At 28.5% G+C, this 21,854-nt stretch overlaps 4 protein-coding genes and 2 long non-coding RNA genes across 6 annotated transcripts; 5 read left to right on the forward strand and 1 right to left on the reverse strand.

Moving 5' to 3' along the window:
• Positions 1 to 830: 830 nt before the first annotated feature.
• On the forward strand, positions 831 to 1,325 carry LOC126264672 (uncharacterized). Its single transcript, XR_007547337.1, has 2 exons — positions 831 to 1,002; positions 1,100 to 1,325. It is a non-coding gene; the product is annotated as an uncharacterized LOC126264672 (long non-coding RNA).
• A 76-nt stretch (positions 1,326 to 1,401) lies between these two features.
• Positions 1,402 to 2,709, reverse strand: LOC126264673 (uncharacterized). The gene is made up of 3 exons (XR_007547338.1): positions 2,640 to 2,709; positions 1,766 to 2,424; positions 1,402 to 1,706 (listed from the first exon to the last, which is right to left on the reverse strand). It is a non-coding gene; the product is annotated as an uncharacterized LOC126264673 (long non-coding RNA).
• Positions 2,710 to 3,917: 1,208 nt separating this feature from the next.
• Positions 3,918 to 4,530, forward strand: LOC109605035 (uncharacterized). Its single transcript, XM_020021601.2, has one exon. It carries the CDS (start codon positions 3,918 to 3,920, stop codon positions 4,464 to 4,466), a length of 549 nt encoding a protein of 182 aa, XP_019877160.1. The 3' UTR covers positions 4,467 to 4,530.
• Positions 4,531 to 12,610: 8,080 nt separating this feature from the next.
• LOC126264679 (uncharacterized) lies at positions 12,611 to 13,067 on the forward strand. The gene has a single exon (XM_049963541.1). The coding sequence runs from the start codon at positions 12,611 to 12,613 to the stop codon at positions 13,010 to 13,012; it is 402 nt and encodes a 133-aa protein (XP_049819498.1). The 3' UTR covers positions 13,013 to 13,067.
• A 1,361-nt stretch (positions 13,068 to 14,428) lies between these two features.
• LOC126264680 (uncharacterized) lies at positions 14,429 to 14,888 on the forward strand. The gene has a single exon (XM_049963542.1). The coding sequence runs from the start codon at positions 14,429 to 14,431 to the stop codon at positions 14,828 to 14,830; it is 402 nt and encodes a 133-aa protein (XP_049819499.1). The 3' UTR covers positions 14,831 to 14,888.
• Positions 14,889 to 19,968: 5,080 nt separating this feature from the next.
• LOC109605217 (uncharacterized) lies at positions 19,969 to 20,544 on the forward strand. The gene has a single exon (XM_020021781.2). The coding sequence runs from the start codon at positions 19,969 to 19,971 to the stop codon at positions 20,542 to 20,544; it is 576 nt and encodes a 191-aa protein (XP_019877340.1).
• Positions 20,545 to 21,854: the final 1,310 nt, after the last annotated feature.

Genomic DNA, 21,854 nt, shown 5'->3' on the forward strand with positions numbered 1-21,854 from the left:
ATTAACCATAATTTTAAATAAACCAATTTTATGATATTATTTTTACTGCAAAAATTTTAAATACTTCTGATTACATTTATATTCTATTGTATTGTACTATTCACTACTGAGATATCAAACATTAATATTTAATTAACCTCATCATTTCATGATGACAAAAGAATAACTAGAATTAATCATTAGAATAATTATTTGTTTAAAAAGTAATTCTATAATTTATTCAAATTCCTCATTTTTAGGATTTTTTATTAGTATTCTTTTTTATTATTCCTTTAATATTTTTACCAATTACCAACAAAAAAGTATAAAATATCCACATAAAATAAATTTTAAGTTTTTTTTTCATTATCCAAGAGTATTGAAATAAATACATTGAATTAATTGATCACGATAATTAATTATTGTGTCAATAGATGTGAAAATATGTATGTATCTAATTTATATGACCTTGTGAATTTCTATAACATATTTTACGTGTTTTGAACATGTCAATCAAATTGAACATCGAAAATAATTTATTATATATTATTAAACCACTTTAAAGTAATTATGATATTCTGGGTGGAGATACACATTATATCTAAAATAAAAAGGTATAATAACAACACCAATGAATAAAGTAATCACTTCTGTTTGATATACATTATTATAAAAGGGATAACACTTATTGACTGATTGATTTATCAGAGTTTTAAATATTAAAAAATGACATATTAACTTGATAATTCTTACCTAGAAATGTGGCTTTTTGGGCTAGTTTTCTTTAGTCGTACTGCACAACATTATTACCATTTACTTAAAATCAAAGGTATTTATTTATGTTAATTTTATTAAGATATAATGCTGATAATGATACCATCTATTTTTATTTATTACTAAGCATTCGAGAACAGAATACTTAAGTTGTATTTTTGATGGTATAAAAACAAAGAATTCCAATACAAATATCATCAGTTACTTTCCGTCTTGAAGAGTAAAGAAGAATCCAAAATGTTCAAATTGGTAAGTATCAAGATTTATCTAAATTTATCTGATAAAAACCATTATTATTTTTTTATTATTGCCGCTTATGTCAGTTATTAATGTTCTTTTTTTGTAGATTGCACTATTCGTCATCCTAGCACTCGCCACGGTGTCTATGGCCTTACCTAGACCAGAACCCAATCCTCAATATTACTATGGAGCTTCCCCTTACTATGGTGGTTACGCCTACAGCCCATACGCATTGGGATATGGTTACTATTAAAACACGATTACCTGTTGATGATTGTTAAGCCTAACTATGTGATGATTAAGGATTTAGTAAATATACATGATTATTATAACAGATTTGTTTTATTTAATCAATTTAGTGACAAAACTATTACTTCCAAAGTGATAATTTTCAAAAAAAAATACAAACTAATTCAAAATACACTTTATATGTTTAACATATAATACATATTCTTATTATTTTAATTTAAGTATAATGTGTATAATATTATTACCATACATAATATTTTTTTTAATTAAATTTATATAAAAGCTTCACTTCATGTCGATTTATTTAAACATAATTAGTAAACTGGTGCAAAAGCTGGGTCACGATATAAAAGTGGTCCAAGCTGATCAAATGTTTTATAATAATTTTGAGAATCGGCGTTTTCATCTTGTACAGGAGCACCCAATGCAACAAACATTGTCACCAACAAGACCAACAGTATTGCCTACAAGTTTTATATAATATTATAATTTTTAGTTGAAACAGAAACATTCGATTACTTACAAAATTAAACATTTTTCTAAACTCACTTAGCTTTAATTAATATCACAATGAGAAAATTTAATCAGTCACACGTTTAAGTAGATAGGCATGGATTAAAAATATACAATTCCATTCCTGAGACAAAGTGACGTAGACTATTTAAATTCTAGTACAAATAAATTATAATGGAGGTAGGATACAAAATGTAAATATTATTACATGTTATCTAGCGTTAGTAAATACCTGTTACGTTTATTAAAAGGATGACACACTCTAGGTATTTGCATTTAAATGTTTTAATGATAATTTTTCTTGCATAAATACTCTATAAAAACTATTTTTATTTTGGAATATATATACAATTAGGGAACAGAAAAATCTCTTACAATTTTGTTGCTTAACGATATTTATGTTATATTATTATTTTATTAATATTGAAACATTTATAAAATAGAGAAATAACAGAATTTACTTTATTCATGCTTATTGTACAATAATTAGTAATTTATGATAGAATAGCAAATTATAGTATCGATTTATAAGTAATATGCGTAACCATAATGTGAATAATAACTTCCGTAATATGGAGATCCATAATATCCGTACAGTTGGGGATCAGGATTTGGTCTCGGTACAGCCACAGAAAGAGAAATAAACACGATAACAAACAAGAGTACCAGCTGAAACAGTATTACTCGAATAAATAATTATATATCATAATATAATACGTATTTTTATTATTGCAATCAATGGTGGTGGTTTTATAAAATGTTATTTTATGAAACAAAACATTTAAATTTTAATTTTATTCTAGAAAATATTGTTTTAACAATACTAGAAACAAATGTAAATAAACATAATTTTATAAAATAAAAAATGTAAATAAGAAACTTACTAATTTGAACATGATGTGTCGAGATACAAACTACATAAACAAAAACAAATCAAAACTAAATAAAAACGGCACCGCAAAGTTTATATACATACTGGATAATTGAAACAATCTATTAAAATTCATCTTGCATTCAAAGATTCATAATTGAAATTACAGATTAATACGGTCTGATTGAATTAAAATCAAAACTCATTTTCATAGATAGCCTTAAAAAATTCAACCACTGGTACAGAATAATGTGGAAATGTAAATTTTGTAGAAAACCACAATAATAATAGATTGTGACACACAATTTAAAATATTTCTGTTTTATTTTAACAATACCAATAATTTAAATAAAAGGCACAATAAAAAAAATCCTATTATTTTTATAATACGAAATATTTTCATAAAAATCATTTAGATTAGATTAATCTGTTTGGCGAAAAAAACGTAGATTAAAATATATTTTAGAAAATGGTGTAAATTGTATTTATTATGATTATATTGTTTTATGGAATAAAACAGTGGTGATTAAAATATACACGAGTAGCCACGTGTAAAGGATCTGTCAAAAACAGAAAAATTACTGAAGCAATTGCGAATCAAACGGTTAATTATTTATTAGATTAGGTTCAACGTAATTACTGTTCAGCTGCTGTAAAGCCGATGTTAATTAGTTCTCAAAATGATCCTTAGCAGTTTGAAACGGTTATCTAAGACGCAATAACTCGACTCATGTCAAAGAAATTACTTTATTCTACAAATTATAACCGAGAAGGAACCCTAGGATTTTCTTTTTAATTAATTCAATTTTTTGACCAGTCACAATTGCCAGAAAATTGTTAACAATTTTAACGTTAAACTTAAATGTTAAATGTTTTATTAAAAACCACCCGTATTTACGTCTATAGACAACAAAAAAAAATCAGTCTCAAAATTTTCTAAAAACATCAATGAGTAGCAGAATATATAATGGATATGCATTTTTTAAACAACTGAAATTAAGAAAGACAAGATGACAGAACGTTATAGAGGATAAAAAAGATTGCTTAATTTTCTTACAACAATAAACATAATAATAGAAAACAAATTATAAAAAAAAAAAAACAGAGGCTTAGTTAACGGAAGAACGTTAAAAAATGATATTAAGATAATTTTATGATGAATTTCACTAATTAAATTGTAATAATTATTTAATGAATTTCAAATCTAATTTTAATCGATAGAATTTATACATAAATACACTGAAAAAGTTTATTGGTAATACAGTTGAAATATCTTTTAACTACACTAGACATGTATAAAGTCATATGTTTAGCAGCTGTGTTGGCTGTAGCCACCGCCAAGCCTAGCGTGTATGGTGAGGCTGTTGTTCCTTTGGCAGTTCAACCCGAACCAGTGCATGTGCCGGTTGCCCCTTTACCAATAATTGAGAAAACTATTGTCCAGCCAGCTCCAATAGTAGAAAAGACAATCGTGCAACCGCCCCCAACTGTGGAACAAACTGAAATCAAACCAGAAACAATTGCCCACACTTACAGAAAGGATGTCATTGGAAAACCAATAGTGTCTATCCACACCCCAGAAGTCAGAGCACCCGTAGTTGCTTCAGTTGTTGAAAAATCTATTGTTCAACCAGCCCCAGTTGTTCAGAGAACACTGGTCCAACCAGCCCCAATTGTTCAGACACCACTGATTCAACCAGCCCCAATTGTTCAGAGAACATTGGTCCAACCAGCTCTTACTCATGCTTATTCCGAATATTTACCTCATAATCACTATAATCCACTTCCTTTGGACGCATTTAGACTTGCTCCAAATTATAGGGGCAATTATTATTGGTGATAGGCAAATAATTAAAAAAGTCTTATTGCTTATTTGTTTGTTTTAAAAAATAAATGATTATTTTAAATGCTTATGATTTTATTTAATTTCTTCACTTTATAATAGATATATTATATTATAATATTACAACTTAGAATAAATTACAGATGTCTTGAAATCATTTTTTATAATGCAAACCATAAATTGTTTTATAAACAATAGTTATGAGATTAACGCCTTGACTTGGAAAATATTTCAGGCAGTTAAAACATTGGCAAAAAATCACACCTTCCGTAGAAAAGCTACAATTGCTGTTTTGTATAAAACGAACATCACTCCCTCTCAGTTTTCATCAACAAGTGAGACACATCAGAAAAGTTTTTCATGTTATCGGACAAATTATTTAAAACTTATTAAATTAATTTAAAACACAATATTGTTATTTTTCAATGGGTAATATCAATCAATCGATTAGTTACGTCAATCAGAATTAAAATGTGAATAACATTTATATTATAAACAAAATTACTATTTTTTATTGTCACAACAAAAAAAAAAATAAAATTAAAACAATACAGATGCTTAACCAATGGAGGGGAACGTTAAAAAATGTTAAGATAATTTTATGATGAATATCATGGTATATTTGTTGTTAGTAAAGTACCACCATAATTCGTTTTATAACCAGTAATTATAAGATTAACAAGACTTGGAAAAAAATTTAGATTGTGAAATCTCCAATCAATTAGTTACATGAATCTGAATTAAAAAGTGAATAAAATTGAATTAATTAACAAAATTATGATTTTTATTGCAATAATAAACAAAATAATATAAAAGAAATTATAAATTACGAAAAATACAAATGCTTATCCAACAAGGAAACATTAAAAAATGTTATTAAAAAAATCTTGTGATGAATATTACTAATTAAATTGTAATAATTATTTAATGAATTTCAAATCTAACTTTAATCGACAGAATTTATACATAAATACACTAAAAATGTTTGTTGAAAGTACAGTTGAAATTTCTATTCACTACACCCAAAATGTATAGAGTCATTTGTTTAGCAGCTGTGTTGGCTGTAGCCACCGCCAAACCTAGCGTATATGGGGAGGCAGTTCCTTTGGCAGTTCAACCTGAACCAGTGCATGTGCCGGTTGCCCCTTTACCAATTATTGAAAAAACTATTGTCCAACCAGCTCCAATAGTAGAAAAGACAATCGTGCAACCGCCCCCAACTGTGGAACAAACTGAAATCAAACCAGAAACAATTGCCCACACTTACAGAAAGGATGTCATTGGAAAACCAATAGTGTCTATTCACACCCCAGAAGTCAGAGCACCCGTAGTTGCTTCAGTTGTTGAAAAATCTATTGTTCAACCAGCCCCAGTTGTTCAGAGAACACTGGTCCAACCAGCCCCAATTGTTCAGACACCACTGATTCAACCAGCCCCAATTGTTCAGAGAACATTGGTCCAACCAGCTCTTACTCATGCTTATTCCGGATATTTACCTCATAATCACTATAATCCACTTCCTTTGGACGCATTTAGACTTGCTCCAAATTATAGGGGCAATTATTATTGGTGATAGGCAAATAAATAAAAAAGTTTTATTGCTTATTTGTTTGTTTTAAAAAATAAATGATTATTTTAAATGCTTATGATTTTATTTAAACCTCAAAAAATGTAAAATTGTATAAAATATTTAATTTCTTCACTAGTTGATATTATTCATATATTTAATTTCTTCACTTTATAATAGATATATTATATTATAATATTACAACTTAAAATAAATTAAAGATGTCTTGAAATCATTTTTTATAATGCAAACCATAAATTGTTTTATAAACAATAGTTATGAGATTAACGCCTTGACTTGGAAAATATTTCAGGCAGTTAAAACATTGGCAAAAAATCACACCTTCCGTAGAAAAGCTACAATTGCTGTTTTGTATAAAACGAACATCCCTCCCTCTCAGTTTTCATCAACAAGTGAGACACATCAGAAAAGTTTATCATGTTATCGGACAAATTATTTAAAATTTATTAAATGAATTTAAAAGACAATATTGTTATTTTTCAATAGGTAATATCAATCAATCGATTAGTTACGTCAATCAGAATTAAAATGTGAATAACATTTAAATTATAAACAAAATTACTATTTTTTATTGTCACAACAAAAAAAAAATAAAATTAAAACAATACAGATGCTTAACCAATGGAGGGGAACGTTAAAAAATGTTAAGATAATTTTATGATGAATATCATGGTATATTTGTTGTTAGTAAAGTACCACCATAATTCGTTTTATAACCAGTAATTATAAGATTAACAAGACTTGGAAAAAAATTTAGATTGTGAAATCTCCAATCAATTAGTTACATGAATCTGAATTAAAAAGTGAATAAAATTGAATTAATTAACAAAATTATGATTTTTATTGCAATAATAAACAAAATAATATAAAAGAAATTATAAATTACAAAAAATACAAATGCTTATCCAACAAGGAAACATTAAAAAATGTTATTAAAAAAATCTTGTGATGAATATTACTAATTAAATTGTAATAATTATTTAATGAATTTCAAATCTAACTTTAATCGACAGAATTTATACATAAATACACTAAAAATGTTTGTTGAAAGTACAGTTGAAATTTCTATTCACTACACCCAAAATGTATAGACTCATTTGTTTAGCAGCTGTGTTGGCTGTAGCCACCGCCAAACCTAGCGTATATGGGGAGGCAGTTCCTTTGGCAGTTCAACCTGAACCAGTGCATGTGCCGGTTGCCCCTTTACCAATTATTGAAAAAACTATTGTCCAACCAGCTCCAATAGTAGAAAAGACAATCGTGCAACCGCCCCCAACTGTGGAACAAACTGAAATCAAACCAGAAACAATTGCCCACACTTACAGAAAGGATGTCATTGGAAAACCAATAGTGTCTATTCACACCCCAGAAGTCAGAGCACCCGTAGTTGCTTCAGTTGTTGAAAAATCTATTGTTCAACCAGCCCCAGTTGTTCAGAGAACACTGGTCCAACCAGCCCCAATTGTTCAGACACCACTGATTCAACCAGCCCCAATTGTTCAGAGAACATTGGTCCAACCAGCTCTTACTCATGCTTATTCCGGATATTTACCTCATAATCACTATAATCCACTTCGTTTGGACGCATTTAGACTTGCTCCAAATTATAGGGGCAATTATTATTGGTGATAGGCAAATAAATAAAAAAGTCTTATTGCTTATTTGTTTGTTTTAAAAAATAAATGATTATTTTAAATGCTTATGATTTTATTTAAACCTCAAAAAATGTAAAATTGTATAAAATATTTAATTTCTTCACTAGTTGATATTATTCATATATTTAATTTCTTCACTTTATAATAGATATATTATATTATAATATTACAACTTAAAATAAATTAAAGATGTCTTGAAATCATTTTTTATAATGCAAACCATAAATTGTTTTATAAACAATAGTTATGAGATTAACGCCTTGACTTGGAAAATATTTCAGGCAGTTAAAACATTGGCAAAAAATCACACCTTCCGTAGAAAAGCTACAATTGCTGTTTTGTATAAAACGAACATCCCTCCCTCTCAGTTTTCATCAACAAGTGAGACACATCAGAAAAGTTTATCATGTTATCGGACAAATTATTTAAAATTTATTAAATGAATTTAAAAGACAATATTGTTATTTTTCAATAGGTAATATCAATCAATCGATTAGTTACGTCAATCAGAATTAAAATGTGAATAACATTTAAATTATAAACAAAATTACTATTTTTTATTGTCACAACAAAAAAAAAATAAAATTAAAACAATACAGATGCTTAATCAATGGAGGGGAACGTTAAAAAATGTTAAGATAATTTTATGATGAATATCATGGTTTATTTGTTGTTAGTAAAGTACCACCATAATTCGTTTTATAACCAGTTATTATAAGATTAACAAGACTTGGAAAAAAATTTAGATTGTGAAATCTCCAATCAATTAGTTACATGAATCTGAATTAAAAAGTGAATAAAATTGAATTAATTAACAAAATTATGATTTTTATTGCAATAATAAACAAAATAATATAAAACAAATTATAAATTACAAAAAATACAAATGCTTATCCAACAAGGAAACATTAAAAAATGTTATTAAAAATATCTTGATGAATATTACTAATTAAATTGTAATAATTATTTAATGAATTTCAAATCTAACTTTAATCGACAGAATTTATACATAAATACACTAAAAATGTTTGTTGAAAGTACAGTTGAAATTTCTATTTACTACACCAAAGATGTATAGAGTCATTTGTTTAGCAGCTGTGTTGGCTGTAGCCACCGCCAAACCTAGCGTATATGGGGAGGCAGTTCCTTTGGCAGTTCAACCTGAACCAGTGCATGTGCCGGTTGCTCCTTTACCAATTATTGAAAAAACTATTGTCCAACCAACTCCAATAGTAGAAAAGATAATCGTGCAACCGCCCCCAACTGTGGAACAAACTGAAATCAAACCTGAAACAATTGCCCACACTTACAGAAAGGATGTCATTGGAAAACCAATAGTGTCTATTCACACTCCAGAAGTCAGAGCACCCGTAGTTGCTTCAGTTGTTGAAAAATCTATTGTTCAACCAGCCCCAGTTGTTCAGAGAACACTGGTCCAACCAGCCCCAATTGTTCAGACACCACTGATTCAACCAGCCCCAATTGTTCAGAGAACATTGGTCCAACCAGCTCTTACTCATGCTTATTCCGGATATTTACCTCATAATCACTATAATCCACTTCGTTTGGACGCATTTAGACTTGCTCCAAATTATAGGGGCAATTATTATTGGTGATAGGCAAATAAATAAAAAAGTCTTATTGCTTATTTGTTTGTTTCAAAAAATAAATGATTATTTTAAATGCTTATGATTTTATTTAAACCTCAAAAAATGTAAAATTGTATAAAATATTTAATTTCTTCACTAGTTGATATTATTCATATATTTAATTTCTTCACTTTATAATAGATATATTATATTATAATATTACAACTTAGAATAAATTACAGATGTCTTGAAATCATTTTTTATAATGCAAACCATAAATTGTTTTATAAACAATAGTTATGAGATTAACGCCTTGACTTGGAAAATATTTCAGGCAGTTAAAACATTGGCAAAAAATCACACCTTCCGTAGAAAAGCTACAATTGCTGTTTTGTATAAAACGAACATCCCTCCCTCTCAGTTTTCATCAACAAGTGAGACACATCAGAAAAGTTTATCATGTTATCGGACAAATTATTTAAAACTTATTAAATTAATTTAAAACACAATAGTGTTATTTTTCAATGGGTAATATCAATCAATCGATTAGTTACGTCAATCAGAATTAAAATGTGAATAACATTTATATTATAAACAAAATTACTATTTTTTATTGTCACAACAAAAAAAAAATAAAATTAAAACAATACAGATGCTTAACCAATGGAGGGAAACGTTAAAAAATGTTAAGATAATTTTATGATGAATATCATGGTATATTTGTTGTTAGTAAAGTACCACCATAATTCGTTTTATAACCAGTAATTATAAGATTAACAAGACTTGGAAAAAAATTTAGATTGTGAAATCTCCCATCAATTAGTTACATGAATCTGAATTAAAAAGTGAATAAAATTGAATTAATTAACAAAATTATGATTTTTATTGCAATAATAAACAAAATAATATAAAAGAAATTATAAATTACAAAAAATACAAATGCTTATCCAACAAGGAAACATTAAAAAATGTTATTAAAAAAATCTTGTGATGAATATTACTAATTAAATTGTAATAATTATTTAATGAATTTCAAATCTAACTTTAATCGACAGAATTTATACATAAATACACTAAAAATGTTTGTTGAAAGTACAGTTGAAATTTCTATTCACTACACCCAAAATGTATAGAGTCATTTGTTTAGCAGCTGTGTTGGCTGTAGCCACCGCCAAACCTAGCGTATATGGGGAGGCTGTTCCTTTGGCACTTCAACCTGAACCAGTGCATGTGCCGGTTGCCCCTTTACCAATTATTGAGAAAACTATTGTCCAGCCAGCTCCAATCGTAGAAAAGACAATCGTGCAACCGCCCCCAACTGTGGAACAAACTGAAATCAAACCAGAAACAATTGCCCACACTTACAGAAAGGACGTCATTGGAAAACCAGTAGTGTCTATCCATACTCCAGAAGTCAGAGCGCCCGTGGTAGCTTCAGTTATTGAAAAATCTATTGTTCAACCAGCCCCAGTTGTACAAAGAACACTGGTCCAGCCAGCCCCAATTGTTCAGACACCACTTATTCAACCAGCCCCAATTGTTCAGAGAACATTGGTCCAACCAGCTCTTACTCATGCCTATTCCGGATATTTACCTCATAATCACTACAATCCACTTCATTTGGACGCATTTCGACTTGCTCCAAATTATAGGGGCAATTATTATTGGTGATAGGTAAATAATTAAAAATGTATTATTGCTTATTTGTTTGTTTTAAAAAATAAATGATTATTTTAAATGTTAATGATTTTATTTATACTACATGTTAAATTGTATAAAATATTTAATTTCTTTGCTAGTTGATATTATTGGTATATTAAAATATTATAACTTGAGAGGTCTTGAAATAAATTTTTATTTATTATAAACCGTAATTATGAAATCAACTTGGCATCCCACTCATAGAAAATTTAACGATGTATTATTTGAAAGAAAACATCTACAATATCATAGCTGTCAAGAGGCATGGATTATTGATTAACTAATATAATTTATATAGTTATATAAAAAACTTTTACTTTAAAGTTAATCATGTTCAATAAAAAAACAAAACATCTTAAAAAATATAAAAATGATTTAAAGATAATAATTGTTATTTTTGTAAGTAATATCAGTAAATCAACTAGTTACTTAAACCTAATAAAGTACTACATTATAATTATATAAATAAATATTTATTTATTTGGCGTGGCGTGTAATATTTAATAGAAAATATTATAAAATTTTCTCAAGTATTTATTATCAAATTGTATAAAATGTTATTATACTTAAAAATTAAATAGGCACGTGTTGCCTTCCTTAAACATCGTACAACTTACGTGATTATTATTGAAGGTAAAAGGAGTAAGTTGCACAAGACTTGAACGAAAATCATATATAAAAAGCTCTACTCTTTCAACTGTGCTATCACATTGCTACCAATCGTTTCAATAACAACATTAAAATGATTAAAATTGTAAGTACCATTTAAAAATTGAAAAATAATTTTTCTTTCATTTGCTATTTTTTATAGATTGCTTTCATCGCTCTTATTGTCGCTGCTGTGGCTTCTCCAGCACCAGAGCCATCACCAAAAGCTGATCCTAAGGCACAAATATTTGCTGCAGCTGTCAGTGCTCCATTGGTAACTTCTCCTGTAGCCGCAGCCCCTGTTACTTATAGTGCTCCATTAGCTTACTCTGGTTATTTTACGCCGACAGTATATTCTGCTAGTTACGCTTATGCACCTTATGCGTCTTACGTTTTGTAAATTAATAATAATAAATGAACGTTAAATCATACTTGTTGTTACTGATTTACCTACCTTATAGCTAATTTTTTTCCTTGATATTCTAATCTCTCTAGTGCGTAATTATAAAATATTTACGCAGGTGAGAGATAATTAATTAATTAATTAATTTAATGTCATATTTTTTTATTGTATCTGTATATAATTTCTTGTGCAAAACAACAGTTTCTTTCTTAATAAGAAAGTTATATTTATATTAAACATTTAATGAAATACAAATTTCAAATTATCAAATGTAGAAAATCTCTCTCACATTATTTAAAGGAATTTGAGCATGCTGTAAATGACAACGCGTTCATAGTTTACAGAACCCTGAATTGTATGTAATAATAATAAAAATTATTTTATTTACACAATCGATTCGAAATTATTAACAGTCAATTATAACATAATTATCTATTAAAAATTAAAATCTTTTAATGGATAAAAAATTTGATTTTAATGAGTAATGTAAAATATAGGTATAAATAATCCAAACTGGAACATAAAATTTATAGTTTATTAAATCTTCTTATAACACAATGTTTAAGTTAATAAGTTTAGCTGCTCTCGTAGCTGTAGCCACTGCTAAACCCAGTATTTATGGAGAGGCTGTTGCTCCATTAGCAGTTCACGCTGAACCACTTCACGTACCAGCCGTTGTTAGTACTTCATTCCGTAAAGATGTCATCCATAAACCTACTGTGACTTCGTACACTGCCCCAGCCGTTGTAGGCCATAGAGCAGTTGTTGAGAGAGTGCCATTGCCAGTACCAGTCTTAGAAAAATCTTTTGTCCAGCCAGCTCCAATTGTGCAAAGAGCATTAGTGCAACCTGGTCTTGCCCATGCTTATTCTGGATATGTAGCTCCTGCTCATTATAACCCACTTCCACTGGACCCATTAAGATTGGCCCCACATTATAGAGGAAATTATTTATGGTGATAAACAAACGCTATCTATCACATTTTGTTGGTTTTATTAAAATAAATAAAAATTAAAAAATATATATTTGTTTATTTTGTATCTATAAATACAATATTCATCATTATTATATCTTTATAATACATAATAATATAAAGTATTTAACCAAATCTATAAATATTTTACTTAATACTGCTTAAAAAATATTCTAATTTCACAATAGAAAAAAAGAAAACAATTTCAATTCCTGAATAATAAAGATCATCTTTCCAGTAGTTGCTTACATTGACATAAACAAATTTAAAATTTGGTATTTTTTTTAATGTTCTTAAATAAATCGTTACATTGAATTTAACATTTTATTAAAAAAAATATATATATAAGAAACAACCATTAATTAAAATTCAGCAAATCGCCACATTCTACAAAATATACCATTTTCAATATTTCTAACATACATTATTTTATTCTAAAAATTTCCTACCCACTAATACATCATAATTATATAAAAAAAGTTTATTTATTTGGAGTGTACCATAAAATATACAAGTAGTATTTAATAGAAAATATTATAAAATTCACCAAAGTATTTATCAATTTCTATAAAATGTTTTATACTAAAAAATTAAACAGGCACGTGTTGCCTTCCTTAAACATCGTACACCTTACGTGATTATCATTGAAGGTAAACGAAGTAAGTTGCACAAGACTTAAACGAAAATCATATATAAAAAGACTTACTCTTTCAACTGTGCTATCAGATTGCTATCAATCGTATCAACAACAATATTAAAATGATTAAAACTGTAAGTTCGATTAAAAAATTGTAATATAAATTTTTTTTATTTAATATTTATTACAGATTGCTTTCATCGCTCTTATTGTCGCTGCTGTGGCTTCTCCGGCACCAGAACCATCACCAAAAGCTGATCCTAAGGCTCAAATATTTACTGCAGCTGTTAGTGCTCCATTAGTAACTTCTCCTGTAGCCGCAGCCCCTGTTGCTTACAGTGCTCCGTTAGCTTACTCTAGTTACTTTACGCCGACAGTATATTCTGCTGGATATGCTTACGCTCCTTATACATCTTACATTTTGTAAATTAAAAGTAATAAATGAATGTCAAATCATACTTTTTGTTACTGATTTACCTACCTTATAGCTAATTTTTTTTCCTTAGATATTCTAATCTTTCTTGTACGTAATTAAAAAACAGTTAATTTAATTTATTTTGAAATATTAAAATAAAATGAATAAAATATTTAATTTACACAATCGAATCGAAATTATTAACAGGCAATTATAACATAATTACTATTAATAATTAAAATCTTTTAATGGATAAAAAATTTGATTTTAATGGATAATGTAAAATATTGGTATAAATAATACGAATTGGAATATAAAATTTATAGTTTATTAAATCTTCTTATAACACAATGTTTAAGTTAATAAGTTTAGCTGCTCTCGTAGCTGTAGCCACAGCTAAACCCAGTGTTTATGGAGAAGCAGTTGTTCCATTACCAGTTCACGCTGAACCACTTCACGTACCAGCCGTTGTTAGTACTTCATTCCGTAAAGATGTCATCCACAAGCCTATTGTGACTTCGTACACTGCCCCAGCCGTTGTAGGCCATAGAGCAGTTGTTGAGAAAGTGCCATTGCCAGTACCAGTCTTAGAAAAATCTTTTGTCCAGCCAGCTCCAATTGTGCAAAGAGCATTAGTGCAACCTGGTCTTGCTCATGGTTATTCTGAATATGTAGCTCCTGCACATTATAACCCACTTCCACTGGACCCATTGAGATTGGCCCCACATTATAGAGGAAATTATTTATGGTGATAAACAAACGCTATCACATTTTGTTGGTTTTATTAAAATAAATACAAATTAAAAAATATATATTTGTTTATTTTGTATCTATAAATACAATATTCATCATTATTATATCTTTATAATACATAACAATATAAAGTATTCAACCAAATCTATAAATATTTTACTTAACACTGCTTAAAAAATATTTTAATTTCACAATAGAAAAAAAGAAAACAATTTCAATTCCTGAATAATAAAAATCATCTTTCCAGTATTTACTTACATTGACATAAACAAATTTAAAATTTGGTATTTTTTTTAATGTTCTTAAATAAATCGTTAAATCGAATTTAACTTTTTATTAAAAAAAAAAAATATAAGAAACAACCATTAATTAAAATTCAGCAAATCGCCACATTCTACAAAATATACCATTTGCAAAATTTCCAATATACATTATTTTATTCTAAAAATTTCCTACCCACTAATACATCATAATTATATAAAAAAAGTTTATTTATTTGGAGTGTACCATAAAATATACAAGTAGTATTTAATAGAAAATATTATAAAATTCACCAAAGTATTTATCAATTTGTATAAAATGTTTTATACTAAAAAATTAAACAGGCACGTGTTGCCTTCCTTAAACATCGTACACCTTACGTGATTATCATTGAAGGTAAACGAAGTAAGTTGCACAAGACTTAAACGAAAATCACATATAAAAAGTCTTACTCTTTCAACTGTGCTATCAGACTGCTATCAATCGTATCAACAACAACATTAAAATGATTAAAACTGTAAGTTCGATTAAAAAATTGTAAAATAATATTTTTTCATTTAATATTTATTACAGATTGCTTTCATCGCTCTTATTGTCGCTGCTATGGCTTCTCCAGCACCAGAACCATCACCAAAAGCTGATCCTAAGGCTCAAATATTTACTGCAGCTGTTAGTGCTCCATTAGTAACTTCTCCTGTAGCCGCAGCCCCTGTTGCTTACAGTGCTCCGTTAACTTACTCTAGTTACTTTACGCCGACAGTATATTCTGCTGGATACGCTTATGCTCCTTATTCATCTTACATTTTGTAAATTAAAAGTAATAAATGAATGTCAAATCATACTTTTTGTTACTGATTTACCTACCTTATAGTTAATTTTTTTCCCTTGATATTCTAATCTTTCTAATACGTAATTTAAAAACAGTGAATTTAATTTATTTTGAAATATTAAAATAAAATAAATAAAATATTTAATTTACACAATCGAATTGAAATTATTAACAGGCAATTATAACATAATTAACTACTAAAAATTAAAATCTTTTAATGGATAAAAAATTTGATTTTAATGGATAATGAAAAATATGGGTATAAATAATACGAATTGGAATATAAAATTTATAGTTTATTAAATCTTCTTATAACACAATGTTTAAGTTAATAAGTTTAGCTGCTCTCGTAGCTGTAGCCACAGCTAAACCCAGTGTTTATGGAGAGGCTGTTGTTCCACTACCAGTTCATGCTGAACCACTTCACGTACCAGCTGTTGTTAGTACTTCATTCCGTAAAGATGTCATCCACAAGCCTACTGTGACTTCGTACACTGCCCCAGCCGTTGTAGGCCATAGAGCAGTTGTTGAGAGAGTGCCATTGCCAGTACCAGTCTTACAAAAATCTTTTATCCAGCCAGCCCCAATTGTACAAAGAGCATTAGTGCAGCCTGCTCTTGCTCATGCTTATTCTGGATATGTAGCTCCTGCACATTATAACCCACTTCCACTGGACCCATTGAGATTGGCCCCACATTATAGAGGAAATTATTTATGGTGATAAACAAGCTGTATAACATTTTGTTGGTTTTATTAAAATAAATAAAAATTTAAAAAAAAAATCTTTTTAATTTATTTAATCATTGTTACATCTTTATAATATAGTATACAATATTTAACCATATCTTTCAATAATTTGCTTAATACTGCTTACAAAAAGATTCCAATTTCATAATAGAAAAAGAAGAACATTTTCAATTCCTGAGTAATAATGATCATCTTTCCAATATGTTAAAATTGTAATATATTGCTTACACTGATATATGTGGTAATTTATTTTAATGTCCTTAAAAAGAAAACATCATGAAATTAATTAATTTATTGATTTTATTAAAAAATATATAAAAAAGGACCAATAATTGAAATTCAGGAAATTCACATTCTACAAAATGCAGCATAAAATATACAAGTAGTATTTAATAGAAAATATTATAAAATTTGTCCAAGTATTTATTATCAAAATTCCATAAAATGTTATTATACTTAAAAATTAAACAGGCACGTGTTGCCTTCATCGTACAGCTTACGTGATTATTATTGAAGGTAAAAGGAGTAAGTTGCACAAGACTTAAACGAAAATCATATATAAAAAGTTCTACTCTTTCAACTGTGCTATCAGATTGCTATCAATCGTATCCACAACAACATTAAAATGATTAAAACTGTAAGTTCTATTTAAAAATTATAAAATCACATTTTTTCATTTAATATTTATTACAGATTGCTTTCATCGCCCTTATTGTCGCTGCTGTGGCTTCTCCAGCACCAGAGCCATCACCGAAAGCTGATCCTAAGGCACAAATATTTGCTGCAGCTCTTAGTGCTCCATTGGTAACTTCTCCTGTAGCCGCAGCCCCTGATGCTTACAGTGCTCCATTAGCTTACTCTAGTTATTTCACGCCGACAGTATATTCTGCTGGATACGCTTATGCTCCTTATGCGTCTTACGTTTTATAAGTTTTGGAAGTAATAAATAAATGTTAAAAACTATTTTAAATTGTATTCTTGTATTATTATATTATAACGAACAATGTGCCGTCTGTGAAAATATTCATAAAAATTAAGCAAAGCATAAATAAGAAAATGATTAATTTAATAGAAAGATGACTTCGTATACTTCTCAGCACAATATTTTATTCAATCTAATTAAAAGGACACAGGTTGTTAAAAACTTACTAATAACATAATTCATTAACAATTAAAATATCTTTAATGGATAACAAATGTGATTTTAACGGATGGTGTAGTACGTAGGTACGTATATATAAGGGAAGCTGGAACATAAAGTTTATAGTACAATAAAACATCTTCTTTTAACATAATGTTCAAGTTAATTTGGGTGGCTGCTCTGGTAGCTGTGGCAACAGCTAAACCCAGTGTTTATGGAGAGGCTGTTGTTCCTTTACCGGTTAACACTGAACCACTTCACGTACCAGCCGTTGTTAGTTCTTCATTCCGTAAAGATGTCATCCACAAACCTACTGTGACCTCCTACACTGCTCCGGCAATTGTAGGTCATCAGGCAGTTGTTGAAAGTGCTCCTTTGCCAATAATTGAAAGAAGTTTTGTTCAGCCAGCACCAATTGTAGAAAAAACAGTTGTACAACCTCCACCGATCGTGGAAAAAACAATAATCCAACCAGAATCCATTGCTCATACTTACAGAAAGGATGTCATTGGAAAGCCAATAGTGTCCATCCATACGCCTGAAGTCAGAGCACCTGTAGTAGCACCACTTGTTGAAAAAACTTTCATTCAGCCTGCTCCAATTGTACAGAGAACCTTAGTGCAACCAGCTCTTACTCGTGCCTATTCTGGATATGTAGCACCTGCTCATTATAATCAACGTCATTGGCTTTTGGTGCAATAAATAAATATTTAAAAAGTTAATGTGTATAGTTATTTAAATCTACAAAAAAAAAGTTCTAATAAGTATTAGTATTATTTTTATACTATACATTTTTATATTAAATATATTGTAACATAATTATTAAAATAATAATTATTATTTCAATTATTATATTAGATATAATAATAATTATATTAAATATTATTATCAAAATTATTAATATTAATTCAATTGATAAAACTGTTAGCAACAACAAAATTTACAAATCTGTATTCTACAGAATTCAACATTTGCAATATTTTTCAATTTACAATTCTTTATTCGAATTATCCCCTAAAAAATCACATTTACACTTTCAATAGAAAAACGAAAGACGATTACTATTATGGAAATTTTTTAACGTGTGTAATAATATATAACATACATAGTTATTGAAAAATATGGCATAAATTAGGTTTACAGTTTGACAAATTATTTATTATCATAAGTATAAACAACCCTACATTATGTTACCTATAAGAAGTTACTTCATTTACATATTAAAATGACACGTGTAGCCTTAAACATCGTACAACTTACGTGATTATTAATGAAGGTGGAAGAAACACATTGCACAAGAGTCGTACCATGATTAATTATAAAAAGTCTTACCTATGCAATTGTGTTATTAGATTGATACCAATCGTTTCAACAACAACATTAAAATGATTAAAATTGTAAGTACCATTTAAAAATTGAAAAATAATTTTTCTTTCATTTGCTATATTTTGCAGATTGCTTTTATCGCTCTTATTGTCGCTGCTGTGGCTTCTCCAGCACCAGAGCCATCACCAAAAGCTGATCCTAAGGCCCAATTAATTGCTGCAGCTATTAGTGCTCCGTTGGTAGCTTCTCCTGTAGCCACAGCTCCTGTTGCTTACAGTGCTCCTTTGGCTTACTCTAGTTATATCACTCCGACTGTATATTCAGCTGGATATGATTATGCTCCTTATGCATCTTACGTTTTGTAAATTAAAAAAAAATAAATATTAAATCATACTTTCTGTTTTTTTATTGGTTTCAATATAATGTATCTAATTTCTTATACAATTCAATAATTTCTTTTTTAATAAAATATATATGTTATAATAAACATTTAATGAATTATAAATTTCAATTTTATAAATCTTTCTCACATTATTTACAGAACGTTTTTCATGAAAACTTATAACTACATACTTAATAGTAAACTCTATGGAAATAAATTATGCAATCTTGGTTTTTATAAACTTGAATTGTATGTAATAATTAAATAAAATATTTAATTTACACAATCGAGTCGAAATTATTAAGAGACATTTATAACATAATTAACTATTAATAATTAAAATATTTTAATGGATACAAAATTTGATTTTAATGGATAATGTAAAACATAGGTATAAATATTCCGGACTGGAACATAAAATTTATCATTTATTAAGTATTATTATAACACAATGTTTAAGTTAATTAGTTTAGCTGCTCTCGTAGCTGTAGCCACTGCCAAACCCAGTGTTTATGGAGAGGCTGTTGTTCCTTTACCACACACTGAACCACTTCACGTACCAGCCGTGGTTAGTTCTTCATTCCGTAAAGATGTCATCCACAAACCTACTGTGACTTCCTACACTGCCCCAACTATTGTAGGCCATGAGGCGGTTGTTGAAAGTGCTCCTTTGCCAATAATTGAAAGGAGTTTTGTTCAGCCGGCACCAATTGTTGAAAGAACAGTTGTACAACCACCACCGATCGTGGAGAAAACTGTAATCCAACCAGAATCCATTGCTCACACTTACAGAAAGGACTTTATTGGCAAGCCTGTTGTGTCTATTCACACTCCAGAAGTCGTAGCACCTGTAGTAGCTCCAGTTGTTGAAAAAACCTTCATTCAGCCAGCTCCAGTTGTACATAAAACTTTAGTGCAACCAGCTCTTACACATGCTTATTCTGGAATTATATCTCATGGTCATTATAATCCATTGCCTGTGGATCCATTAAGATTGGCCCCCCTTTATAAAGGGTATAATTGGTAATATACAAACTATATTATGTTATATTATTTGTTGATTTTGTTATTTACATTTTTATTAAATTAAATTGTTTACATATGCAATTATAAATTAATAAAATAAAGATAATTGTTATTAAATTATAGTGTTTATTAATTTAAAACCAATATTATAACCAATGCCTAGATTATGATTTTCGATTTGTCACAAAGAAATTAAAACTTCAAAATAGTATCATGATAATAACAAACTATTTTTAATAAACCTTTGATGATAGCAACCGTTCAAGTTGAAGAACGTTAAGTAATAATTCATTGCCACGATGGCCTTTATGCCATTAAAAGATGCTATGTTCATTTAAAAGAGTATCTATATTAAAGAATTAAACTGATACGTGTAACCTTAACATTGCACAGCTTAAGCGATTATTAATGAGTTAGAAGGAACAAATTGCACAAGACTTGCACGACCATCAAATATAAAAAGTCCGACTCATTCAATTGAGTCACTAGATTGTTTCTAATCGATCAAATAACATCACTAAAATGATTAAAACAGTAATTACAATTGATAAAGTGTGTTAGAAAAATATTTACTAATATTATATTTTGCAGATTGCTTTCATCGCCCTCATTGTTGCTGCTGTGGCTTCTCCAGCACCAGAGCCATCACCAAAAGCTGATCCTAAGGCCCAATTAATTGCTGCAGCTATTAGTGCCCCGTTGGTAGCTTCTCCTGTAGCCGCAGCTTCTGTTGCTTACAGTGCTCCTTTGGTTTACTCCAATTATATTACTCCAACGATATATTCTGCTGAATATGCCTATGCTCCTTATGCCTCTTATATTTTGTAAAATAAAAGTAATAAATGATTGTTAAATTATACATCTGATTACTGATTTTTTACTTATCTCCTTCATAGCTAATATATTTGATTTGTTTTATCACAACAATTTGATGAACCTCTTATAATTAGTAAATATAATCAATTATTTTAATAACTGAAGTACAGATTTGTTTTTGTAGTATTATAATAGGTTATAAAAACTAACAAGATTCGTTATTAACAATTTAATTTTAATTAATATCATTATATGTAGGAAAATATAATTAATGTTAAATTAAATCTTTTTATAATACGATGTGTAACTTAATCAATTTAACTGTTGTCATAACTATTTGACTATTTTACGTTTAACAGTTCAAGTTAAACTTCAAGTATCAAAATAAAAATAAATTTTTATTGAAGAATATCATGCCAATTAATCATAAAACTGGTGTAACTATTTAAATATAACACTTTATGTTATGTAATTACATTACAGTAAAGATAATGG

This window comes from Aethina tumida, chromosome 2 (genome assembly GCF_024364675.1).
Source record: "Aethina tumida isolate Nest 87 chromosome 2, icAetTumi1.1, whole genome shotgun sequence".
NCBI classification, from domain to species: domain Eukaryota; kingdom Metazoa; phylum Arthropoda; class Insecta; order Coleoptera; family Nitidulidae; genus Aethina; species Aethina tumida.